Source organism: Pleurodeles waltl, chromosome 4_1 (genome assembly GCF_031143425.1).
Source record: "Pleurodeles waltl isolate 20211129_DDA chromosome 4_1, aPleWal1.hap1.20221129, whole genome shotgun sequence".
Classification (NCBI taxonomy): Eukaryota; Metazoa; Chordata; class Amphibia; order Caudata; family Salamandridae; genus Pleurodeles; species Pleurodeles waltl.
The window spans coordinates 702,927,150-702,939,457 of NC_090442.1; the positions used below are offsets into that span (position 1 = coordinate 702,927,150).

A 12,308-nucleotide genomic window follows, 5' to 3' on the forward strand; every position below is an offset into this window, starting at 1 on the left:
GCATACTTGGCTTACTCGTAGGTCCCTAGTAAAGTGTGCTGTGTGCGCCCAGGGCCTGTAATTCAAATGCTGCTAGTGGGCCTGCTGGACTGATTGTGTCACCCACATGAGTAGTCCTGTAAACATGTCTCAGGCCTGCCACTGCAGTGTCTGTGTGTGTGTGTGTAGTTTTGCATTGCCAATTCGACCTGGCAAGTGTACTCACTTGCCAGGCCCAAATCTTCCATTTTACCACATGTAAGTAACCTCTAAGGTAGGCTCTAGGTAGCTCCATGGGCAGGATGCAGTGTATGTAAAAGGTAGGACATGTACTGGTGTGTTTTACATGTCCTGATAGTGAAATACTGCCAAATTCCATTTTCACTATTGCAAGTCCTATTTCTCCCATAGATTAACATGGGTACTGCCTTTAAATATCTTTTAAGTGCAGCTTCCTATTGGGAGCAGATAGAGATAGGGAGTTTGGTGTCACTGAACTCACAATTAAAAAATATATCTTTTGGTAGTGTTGGTTTTTAGATTGTCTGCTTGAAAATGCAGCTGTTAGAAAATGGGAATTTTTCTTGCTTAACCATTCTGTGCCTCTGCCTGCCTGTGGAATCCACATCTGTGTCAGACTGACAGTTGGGCTCTTTGTGAATTTCCTCTAGACAGTGACACAAAGTGAGCTGAGATGTGTCTAGTATATCCTGATGTGTCTTGCTGGGCTAGAGTTGGGAGGGAGAAGTTGACACCTGCACATGAAAAGACTGTGCCTGTCCTCTCACAATGCAGTCTTCAACTCCCTGGAGTGTGTCTGTGGCCAGGCCTGGGGACGGCAGGATATTGTGAACAACAGAGACTTTCCTTTGAAGTTTGCCTACTTCAAAGGCAGAAGAGAGTATAAGTAGTGGACACAAAACCCTAGACTTTTAAAACACTTCTGGATCAAGAGGAACCCCTGCCAAGGTGAGGAGGGTAGTGCTGGAGGAGGAGTAGTACTACCCCTTTGCTGTGTGTGCTTTGTTGGGTTGGCCTACAGTTGCTGCTTCTGCTGTGGAGAGAATAAAGATTGGACTTTGCTGTGTGTCCTGCTTGTGAAGTTTCTCCAAGGACTTGAAGTAGCGCTTTCCTCTTGTTGGGCATCTCAGGGATAACAAATACTTCAGGTTCATCTGCCTACAGCACTAGGAACTGTATGTTTTGTCATGCAACAAACAAAAACACCACAATGCCATCAACGCTGCCGCTGCCTGCACCGTGACATGACGATGCCGTTCCCCGCTTCACACTGCATCCTTGGTCTTATCGCCACCACCACCTGATGCCGTCACCGAGCCTCTGCTTGCACCGTGACCTGCGGGCCCGGACTCCACATCCCCTTGCTCACACTGAAGCCTTGGTATCGCCAACGAAGCCCCTTTGTGCTGACGCCGATGCCTGCACCGTGGCCTCAGGACACTGGGTGTGAGGTAAACAATGCACCATCCTGTCCCGCACCGCAGCCACAGTCTACCAATGCCAGCGCCATCGACTCCAGCAATGGCGATGCCCTGCCAGCACTGTGACCTGAAGACACTGGACATCGCATAGCCCCGCTTCACACTCCAGACCTGGTGTCACCGACGCCATCACTGAGCCACTGCCTGCACCGTGACCTGTGCCCACCGGACATCTCATCCCGCTTCGCACCGCAGTCGCGATGTCATCAACACCAGCACTCCAGACTTTGTGATCAGCCTGGAGTTCAATCTGCAACGGGTGTGACTTCAAGGGCCCAAAGACCCCTGCACATACATTCGGAACCGACGCCTAACAACACCTGCCAACGCAAGCGACACTTAACTCCGGATCTCATTGCGAGGACCACAATGCCTACATTTCCAAGGTACTGTTTGAGGGTCTTCTGGATACCGTATCTGGCCTCTGACCCTGCGGTCCTCCTGAACTGTTGGATTTGTTGCTCACGATGCTGTAATAGCCCCAGAGAGAGCCATCAACTTCAAGGAACTGTCTTTTAAGTCAAAATTCATGTCTTAATTACTATATGTTGGATTTTTCTCCTTTTGGTCTACTTTTACACAGATAAATATTGGTTATTTTTCTGAAACTGGTGTGGTGTCCTTTTGTAGTGTTTTCACTGTGTTACTGTGTGTTATGTGCAAATGTTTTACACATTGCTTCTGAGATAAGCCTGATTGCTCATGCCAAACCACCAAAGGGGCGTGCAGGAGTTATCTGAGCTGGGTATCCCCTTTGCCCTGATTAGAGTGAGGGTCCCTACTTGGACAGTGTGTAAACTGGCTGCCAACTAGAGACCCAAGTTCTAACAAGAACTATGCAAGCAAAAAAACACAAGCAGCAGAAATGCCAATAAGTCAGGCTTGCATTTTAGTTATAAGCCAGAGTAATGGTTTTGGCAGTGATCAATGATATACAGCATTTACCTGCTGTACCAGTAATTGCCTGACTTGTTATGCCAGCATGCTGTTGCCACACTGCTTGGCATCTTATTCTGCCTAAGATGCCATGCTGCTTGTTTTGGGTAGGTCGCATCACTCCAGGAGGAACTAACAATAGTGAATGGATAACTGAGTTAATTACTGAATAGGTGAGTAACTAATTGGATAAGATGGAGAAAGGGGGTAGGTAAGTGAATGGTGAGTGGGTTTTAATGAGTTGATGAGTAAGTAGATGTGTGGATGACTTGTGAAATACTGAATGAAAGTATGGGTGGTTGAGCTGGCCTCCTTCATGGTAGCCATGCAGGGCCCAGTGCAGGAGCTAATAATTCATGCCCATGGCGATGCAAAAGCAAGCTAAGACCAAAAGCACCCCTGCTGCTGCACGGATGTGAGGATTTGGCAGTACTAAATGATGTGACTGTGAAGCCTTGTGATACAATGGACTTACAAATGTCATCTTGGGTCGAATGAGGCTTGTTTACCTAACCTTAAGCTCTACCCTAGATACCTGAGGCTGCGAGCAGTAAGGCTTGGCAAAGGAACTGTGTGACACATTTAACAGCACCAAACAACAAAATACGCCACACAACAAAAAAAAGACACAACATCAATTTAATAAAGTCAGAGCATATTTTTATGAATGTTTAAAGTCCTTGATTCATGCAGCAAAGGGTTCCGGAGATATGTGTTTTTAAATCATTAAATAACTTTTATATCTACCACAAGCAAGAACTGCCCAAAAAATTTTTGTAAACTTTTGTAAAGTTTGAACAAGTCCGGCAACCCCAATCCGAGTTGGGTGGCCAACTCTAACAGGGCAGAGGTCTAGGAGGCCATAGGAATACTTTGGTCAGTTACCTGGCCACCAGAGCCTTTGCCACTCCAATTCCAGCCTTTAGGAGGCAACCGCCATAGAAGACGATATACTCTTACTGGGTATGCAGGATGAAAAGATGCTCAAGGATACTCCTGATGCTGTGTGGTTGACAGGGGTCGGTTCCGGTTGAGCCATCGGTCCAAATGAGATGGGCGACTTTGACCACTGAACTGAGGGTTCCACAAAGCCCTCTTTGCAATGTTAGAAGGGCAACTGCGGCAGACTGTCCGTTGTCGCAACACAGTGGTCAGGCTGCAAATCTTTGATAGGGGGCCAGTCTCCATCTGGGGTGATGAATCCAAGAACAGATAACACCCATGGGTCCAGCAGACATGGGTGAGACTTTTGGATATGTTGAATTTGTATCTTGAACTGCCCGAGTCCAGTAGCTGCAAAATGTCTGTGATGGCTACCACTTTGGAGATTGGCTCTTCCAACTTTAATGTCCCTGGTGCCGTTCCAGGGGACAGCCGACTGACCCTTGGACACACCATGCCAGAGGTGCCATTTTTATCCCAGGAAAGTGCCCTGAGGTGACAACACAGTCACTAGTCAGTAGGCTAGTAGGTTCCCCCGTCCTGGGTGGCAAAGTTCCTGTTTTGGGTGGCATCTGGCTATCCCAGAGTGCAACATTCTTGCCCCTTCCAAGATGGCACAACCCTTCCTTGGTCATCAAGAACATGGTAGCCCACACAGAGCTGTAGCTACCTAAGGGCTACACACCCACAGGAGAACTAGTTCTGACACTGGGTTTCCCTCTCTGTCCTGGTCTCCAACTTGTCTACAGGTACAAAAGGCATCCTCCTTGGGACTGTTATCACCAATTGCCCTTAAAAGGTGACTTCCCCTTTTGAAGCTCGCTTTTGAGGGAACGCCCTGAGTGGCCACCCTGGGAGAGAAAGTCACACCTCCCTCTGCAGCAACTGACTTTGTTCCTGGGCCTGGAAGTCATTCACATGTCTCCCCAAGGAGGCAGACAGCTGTCTGTATACTAGGGCCTTTGTGGAGCCACTGGACTAGCTGGGCTCAGAGTGGCAACTTTCTAAAGGTGGCTTAACTTTAAAAGTTACATAAATGTCGACTTGACCATCGAGTTGCATTTAATGCCGTAATTCATTTGATACTGTACCCTGTCAGGTACTCCCATTCAGAAGTTAACCAGGCTAGGATGCCAGACGGTAACTTTGTGTTAGCCATTAGGGCTACTAACTTTCCTCAGAAAATGAAAACCTTTAGGGTTTTGCTGCTAAGACATATATGACTCTACTGTATCTTGCTTGATAATATACAGTTTCTTGCCATAGGGCATGCTAGGCCTGCATTAGAGGAGACTTACATATACTATTAAGGGAGATGAGGACTTTGTCATTGATGCCAATGACAAAGTTGAACTGACAGTGTGACACTCCCTTTCCAGTATGTAGTGGCAGGCTGGGAGCCATGGTTCACTTTGTCACACACAGGAAGTGCTTAATTTGAGCCCGTGGTTTCTGGTGCATGGCACCAGCACCTATTTTTGAGGACCACCACTTATTTTTCTGCCTCAAGCATTTACTGGGAGCAAAGGATACATAAGGAAAAGACGTAGGAAGAGAAAAATGAAAAAGCATTACAAAGGGAGAAAGCAGAAAGCTGCAAGAGTGAGATGAAGGGGCAGGGAGTGGCTGTAAATGGATTAGAGAGGCCTGAGGTGGTGTTAGGATTATGTTGTCTCAGTGTTCTGTGGTCGGACATTTAATTTAAGCAGCCACGTGTTTCAGAAGAGAGCTTTGGACACGGCACGTTTTTATTTACAAATTAAGCACTGCACACAGGGTGGCACTACCGATGCTGCAGCCTTGTGTGGAAACTCAGCCTTACATGCACTGGGTACCCAGGTACCAGCTATTAGGGTCTTATAAGTAAGTCAGCACTTGCCAATTGAGGACACCCAGTTCAATATAACTTTTAAAAAAGTGACTGACCACAGTCATCGAGGTCTGAACAGTAAGCCTCAGTCCACACTCCGAGTCAAAACACCAGCCACAAATAGTCCAAATGGGGGAAACCTGCAAAAAGCCTGTTACCTTACAGTGGAGCCTCAGGGGATGCTGCTGTGAAAAGTGCCAAAGTCAGTGTCAAATATGGTAACATAGAGAGGCTCTGTTGTGCATGAGACCAAGAACCCCTTCCCTGTTCTGCCAAGCCAAAATCTGTGGCTAAAAAAGCTGCACAGTCAGAAGAGGTTTAGAGGGTGGATGCTTGCACTCCATCTGATAGATTGCAGATGCTAAATGCTTTTGTGCACGTCTTTAGCGCCAGACAGCTCAAGTTTTCTGGTGACGAAACTACTCCTCAGTTAATGAGTTCTTCCATCAGCCTGCGTCCTCGTTTGCTAGTCAATTGGTAGCTAAACTCGAGAAGACTAAACCAAATTCAGCTTCCAACGTCTGTAAAACAGTAGAGAAGAAAGCAATAGATTATTAGCTGCCATACGGTATTATAATCTCGTTGTGCCTTTGTTTAGAAGGGTAAAGAATCTTCAAGATGCATATGAACTTTAGATTAATGAAGGCCTAATACTGATAACGGTCAGTAAAACTTTGCTGTCAAAATTTCCTCTATCGAGGGGAGCTCCCGGACTTTTTTTTACTTGACTGTCACATAGCTCACTGTGAGGCATTTCTGTAGTAAAATATGCTGGCTGTGGGCCCCGGTTTCTAAAAAGACGAGTGACAGAGAATTTCGACTCACTCAAGCCTGGTGACTAAAACTATTACTTTCCCTCAACGGCTAGTCAGCTGAATCGAGTGGTGAGGCCGGTTTTATCAGTTGCCGTTGGCGAGGCAGGCTACCTTCTTAATGTGGGAGCCCAAGACTCCCAGGACTCGCAGAAGTAACTTCACCAGTCACTTCGGTTGAGCCCTAATCCTCATGTAGAGGGTTAAACCACGGATGGAGTAGCTTAAAGACACAACTCAGAAGCAAAATTTGAAATGTACCAATTCTGCATGTGTTTGTTGTTCTCTGCGTACTTCATATTCCCTTGTGGCTTTAATGGCCCAGACACCATCCCTGATAGTGCCATAAGCAGGAACAGAATAAGCAAAGCTAAGATCTCTTGACTGTGATATTTTAAAACCACAAATTTGTGAAGAACACCTTATACAACAACCCAGTACTATACATGAGAGGGGGCAGAGGTGAGCAAATAGAGTGTGGAGATTATGGGCTTTGAGGGAATGAAATAAATGTGGGGGGCAGCCACCTGATCCACAATAGCCCATAGCTCAAAATGGAATGTTAAAAAGCCCCTTTCTTGCTCTCTGTTTATGTGAATGAATGTTGTGTGTTATGTATGGTGTAGTGAGTGTTGTGTCTAATTAAATGAGCCCTCGCCAGACAGAACAAAATTGTCTGTAGGCAATGTCTAAAGAGAATACCTGCCGTGTTGCAATGAGTGAGTTGGTGTGGAAATGTGAAACACCCACAATATAAAACAAAATGCAACTTAGCTAGTTAAACTTAACGTTTGATCATATTTCGTTTGGCAGGCCTGTTTGTATCCATTTTAGCAAAACGTATTCAAAATTGTGGTTGCTTCTGAAAAACAAGTTGCAATCAGATGTCACTTATATTTAATGTTGTGTTTTTTCATATTGCAATCTTGCCAGGGTCATGGGGTGCAGCATGGTCCTGAAGATGCAATGTAACTTTTTCATGCACAGTGAACCTCCAAGTTGTCTGGTAGATGAAAGAGCACCTCGCTGTCCTGATAGTTTTTGCTCCTTACATTTTTTTACAAATATGTGTTCTTTATATTTAAATACATAAACAGTGGGTGCATATAGTTCCACTTATTGTGGTTTCTTTGGTACACTTCTGTTCCTGAAGTCCTATTCTTGGTTCCGGTTCAAAGTAGTGGAACAGAAAGTGTCCTCTCAAGGTGTCGGCTCAGAGACCTGTATTACAACAGTTCAAGAGCCACAAAAGATCTAAATGTCCTCTTGTAAAATGGCATTGCCCATTTAATGGCCATAATATGCAGCGCATCTAAGTATCACCAACAGATAGATTGGTCCTCCTCAGAGAGTAGTAGATATTTGTAGACACCAGCTTGTCCTTTGTCAATAGTGACCAGTCAGGTTCATAAAAAAATTGTAAGTTGGGTATTTTTTGTTTTTTTAGCCGCTGTAGATGCGATTGTGTTCCAGCAACTCCAGCGTTCGAATGTTTCACAGACATCAAGTGGTGAGTATCACAATATAGGACAGCCCTCCACTAACGTTGCCACAACCTGTTAATGCCCAGCCATTTCATATTTATTGGTCAGTAGAAGCGTACTGAAGGGACATGCTAGCGCCCTCGGATCGATAGTGAGCATTATAATGTCAGTAAAATAACTCTGGTGTCAAGAGCTCAAGCTGCTCTGTGTAATGTGTGAAAAGATCATCAAGTTTTCAAATACTATGCCTTTCCATTATAATTCTGAGAGCATGGGTACCAGAGTGCAGAGAAAGAACCACACCTGTATGAGTCACTCAAATCTGATATGAGACAAGTTGCAATCTATGAAAGCTTAGGTGCAATTATTCTTTATGGAGAGCTACTCTTACTCAAGCAGGGAAGAATTGATTGCTTGGATCTCCTTAGAAATAGAAAATTATATTTTTAGAGTGCAACTTTATGGAATGGTAGTTTATGCATTTCTATAATCATATATCTTGCATGGCATGAAAATAATAACCTTATTCAGACTATAAATACACATTCTAATACCGAATCAATGTAGAAGGTGCTTTCAATTCTAAGAAGGGGGGCATGTCACTCAGATGTTGCCACTGAACTGCAAAGGTCACCAGATCTGCAAGAGACTGCTGCTGACGTAGCTAGCACAGTTCAAATGCTAGTCATGTAAGAAACATCATACTGAGAAAAAACATTTTAAGGATGGGTAGGATGCATACATTAATCTAGGCCACTGGTGATTTCTCTTGGTCTCACGTAATTACCAGTAGATGGAAGTAAGTTAATCATCCAACACCTTACTTTTTGTATTTATCAGTGAGATCTCCAAAGTGCTACTAGCATGACCATACATACTCTTAAGGTGCATTAGGGCTTGAGCAGCATATCACTGATGAGGCTTGTGAGAAATTGGGTTACTGGTTGAGGGTCGTGAAACTCTACTGAAGCAGCAACCACAATCCTTATCAAGGTGATGCACAAGCAAGCCCCAAATTAACCCGTGCTCAACCCTCTGGTAGATTGCACAGAACAGGCAGCTTTAACTTAGAGGCAATGTGTAAAGAAGTTATACAACACTTCAAGCAGTAATCAAGTGAAAATACACCAAGAAAAATCCCACACCAACTTAAAAAAAAGAGCAACAATTTAATATATACATCAAGACCAAAATGACAGAAATCCAATCAGTAGAACTGGAGATATACAATTTGAAAGATGTGGTAAAAATAGCGCCATAAAGCACAAAGCGCCACTCATGGCTATCTGGTTGTGCAAGACCAGGAGAAACTCACAACTTCAGGCCAACCACAATGTAGCATGTGCCAGATACAAGGACCAGGTTAGTCCAGCTGTCCAGTACAAGTAACAGGGGAAGTGTTGCAGACGGTTGTCTTTGCAGTGCAAAGATCCTGTTGTCATCTGTGGCAGTCCTGCCAGAGCTTCATGATGATGCTCCCCATGAGCAGTCAATTCTGTAGTCAAAGGGTAGAGTTGACAGAACTTTGCATTACCGGGCAGTGTGAATGACAAGGTTTTGGTGCCAACAGGCCAATTTGTGGTCAAGAGGAGCCCAAAAACTTCAATTCAGCTACACTGAGGCCATACCAAGGGTATAGGACCTGAGGGTCACCATGTCTGGGTCAGGGACGTACTCCAGCTGGATCTGGGTGCTGTTTCAAGTGGTTGGGTGCCTGTTATGTCCCTATGGATCTGAACAGGAGGCTAGCAAATCAACCCTTCCATCCTGCAAATGATGGTCCATCCAGTCACACCTAAGTTCTCTTTTGTCTGTGGCTATGTAGGTGCCAAGCTGTCACCCACACCCAGTCACGCGCCCAAGTCTTGTGACCCAGAGACGGCTGCGGGCACCAGATGGATATAGCAAAAATATGGCAACTTTCTAAAAGCGTCATTTTAATAATTGTAATTTAAAATCAGACTTCCCTATATGCTGGAATTTTAAATTATAATTCTAGAGACACCAAACATTGATTGATGACCTGTTCCCATTCGGAAAGTACACATATAAAATGTAATGCTGCAACACCAATGTTATTCTATGAGAGAGGTAGGCCTTGTAGTAGTGGAAAATTAATTTTAGAGTTTTTTTACTACCAGGACATTTAAACCTTAAAAGTACATGTCATACTGCCTATATACATTGCACTCTTCCCCCTCGAGTGTCCAGGACCTTCCTTAGGGGTATATGTTAATAAGGAAGGTATGGGAACAGTCAAAATGGTAGTTTAAAACTGCACACACGCTGTAATAGCAGGTTTAAGGTTCTTGTTAAGTGGGTGGCACAATCAGTGCTACAGCCCCATTAGTAACATTTAATTTGCAGGCCCTGGGCACAGGTAATGCCACTTTAATAACGATGTACAAGTAAATCCAATATGCCAATTGGGTATAAGACAATCCAACATGATTTAAGGAGACTGCATAAGCACTTTTGCATTGGTTAAAACCTATGAAAATGAAGTCAGCAAAAACAGTAGGTCTAAAGGTAAAGGTTGGGCGAAACCATGCTAAGAATGCCAGGTTTAATCAATAGACAACCTTTCCTGAGTGGTTAACAAGAATTAGCACAGTGCAGACTGTCTACCACCAGGGTTACTTTGCGTAGTTTAGTAAGTCCAATGTAACACGTTAGCACATGTTGCTGCCTTGCATTACATGCGACAGGGAGACGTTCAATGGGTGGAGTGTAGGCATTCCCAATCATCCACGCATGGTTTTTGACACGATCACAGAAGTCCCAGAAATCCGGGATTGTACCAAAATGCTGAGCCTCCCTGACTGAGGTATAACAAAAAGCAGTATCTTTATTTCTCCTTGCTACTTCATCTGAAATTGCCTTTAAGAATTGAGTTTGTGACGAAAGCTGTCCCATTCTTCACAAACTCAATCCTGCTCATAACTCAGACCCCCTTGCAGCATGGTGTAACGGTGTCTGCATTGGTGCTAGGCAGTTCGCAGTGCACCATTGCTAGGAGGCAGCAGAAATGCACCATACCTTGATGTCTCTCTTTCACACAATGCAATACAGTAAATTGACTTGTTGTGTTGCCTGCCCCACAGGATTTAATCTAGATTGCCCCCTTTGGTCAAATTGTGTGCTCTTGGGCAGTCAGTTACTTCACCAGTCAGAATGGTGAGAAAGTTGCAGCCCTTGAAACAAGCAGTGTGGTGCTGCAGACTTGGTTCTCCGTAACCAAACAAACCAATGGTGCCCCTGATCTCTCTCTAGCCCCCTTCTCATAATTGTTAACTTCTTTTATGGAGCAACTCATACTAATGTAGGGTGCCAGAATGCTTCACATCATTCACACTTATTACACAGAACCAATGAATCATACAAGTGAATAAATCAATATATAGGAATGTTACATTCGTCGGACAATGAGAGCTACAAGGTGTGTCACATGTCGTCCATACTGATATGCATTATATAGTAAGAGTGCTTGATCAGTAGACACAAATGGACAGATTTACTAAGTTTTCATGTAATGCAGTGCAGTAACCAAAGCTACTTTCAGTAAAAAATACTATGCTTTGGCAAACTTTAACTCTTTTCCCACTTTGTATGTGTGCTGCACAGTGCAGCACACATGCAAATTTGGAAAAGTACAAATAAAATTAAACACATTTTTCCACTTTTATGTCTAACATGAGGAGGCGTAATTATTAACACATATTTCTTTCTCCAAATGTTAATAGTTAGGGATTAGCATACAAACAATTCATTGATGGTTTCTTGGGAAAGATCTCTTGGCGCAAGATAGGACATAGGCTACTTTCCAACACAAATCAGGATTTGCACTGAAAAGAAAATCCAAAACAACACTTTTCACGAGGTTTATATCACTTTTGTGATGCAAACCTAGCTCAAAGTGTTAGTAAATCTGCCCCACAAACTCAAGATGTAAAATGTAACACAGTGTTTGTCTTTGGTGTTGTCTATACTTTTAAAAATGTATTACTAACTTTTTTCACTAACTTGACGAAACATTGAGAAAAAAATACATTCTAAATGTATGCCTTGGTGTTTGCTGTTTGCATGCAGCTCTTTGATGCCAGTTCATAGCTCAAAGTGCTTTATTAGAAGAATTGTAAAACAAGTGAAAAAATATATATTTTTGACAAAAGCAGTAACCCACTGAGCTATCTACCTAAAACACAAATATGTGATCTGCATGATACATGTTTTGCTCTGCAGCAGGTGCATTAACTCATAATGCTATTTTATGATTAATCAAAACTATGACTACACAAATCACAGATTTCCACATCACTTACATTAACAACCAGAATTATCTTGTCCTTATTATTATACCTTTTTCAAATCCTGGGTTCACAAAGATCTCTGCATGGAATCCTCAGCACTTGGATGGGCACTGCCTCAACTCTGCCACTTCAGATGCCTAGCACAGGGCACATGCATGAAAGTGATAGGAGCGCTGCCTAAGCAAAAGTGCAAGGGGCATAGACTGAAATACGTACATACTTGAGGATGGCAAAAGGGGCAGCACACACTGCAGCACACAGATGCACATGAATGAGCTTGGGCGAGGCATCCCATACTTGTACAAGATACCTTGACTGGAATGATCTTTGTATGGCTCCAAATCTCCCCATTTCCCTGCTGCTTCTCTGGACACTGGAAAAAGCACCACCTTAAAGCTAATGGGAATGGAACGAATGCATTGAAGTCTCCATGTACCCCTCACCCGAAGTTTCTGTGCCAATTGGAAAAGCTA

General features: G+C 43.8%; 1 protein-coding gene across 3 annotated transcripts in view; it reads left to right on the forward strand.

Moving 5' to 3' along the window:
- Positions 1-12,308, forward strand: part of SFMBT2 (Scm like with four mbt domains 2) — an 872,139-nt gene that overhangs the window by 390,078 nt on the left and 469,753 nt on the right. For 2 of the 3 annotated variants that reach the window (XM_069229268.1, XM_069229269.1), the window contains exon 5: positions 7,489-7,551. The exons of the other annotated variant lie outside the window; for it this stretch is intronic. In XM_069229268.1, coding sequence (XP_069085369.1) covers positions 7,489-7,551 — 63 coding nt within the window. The remainder of the gene's footprint in view (positions 1-7,488; positions 7,552-12,308) is intronic. 3 annotated transcript variants of the gene reach the window in all.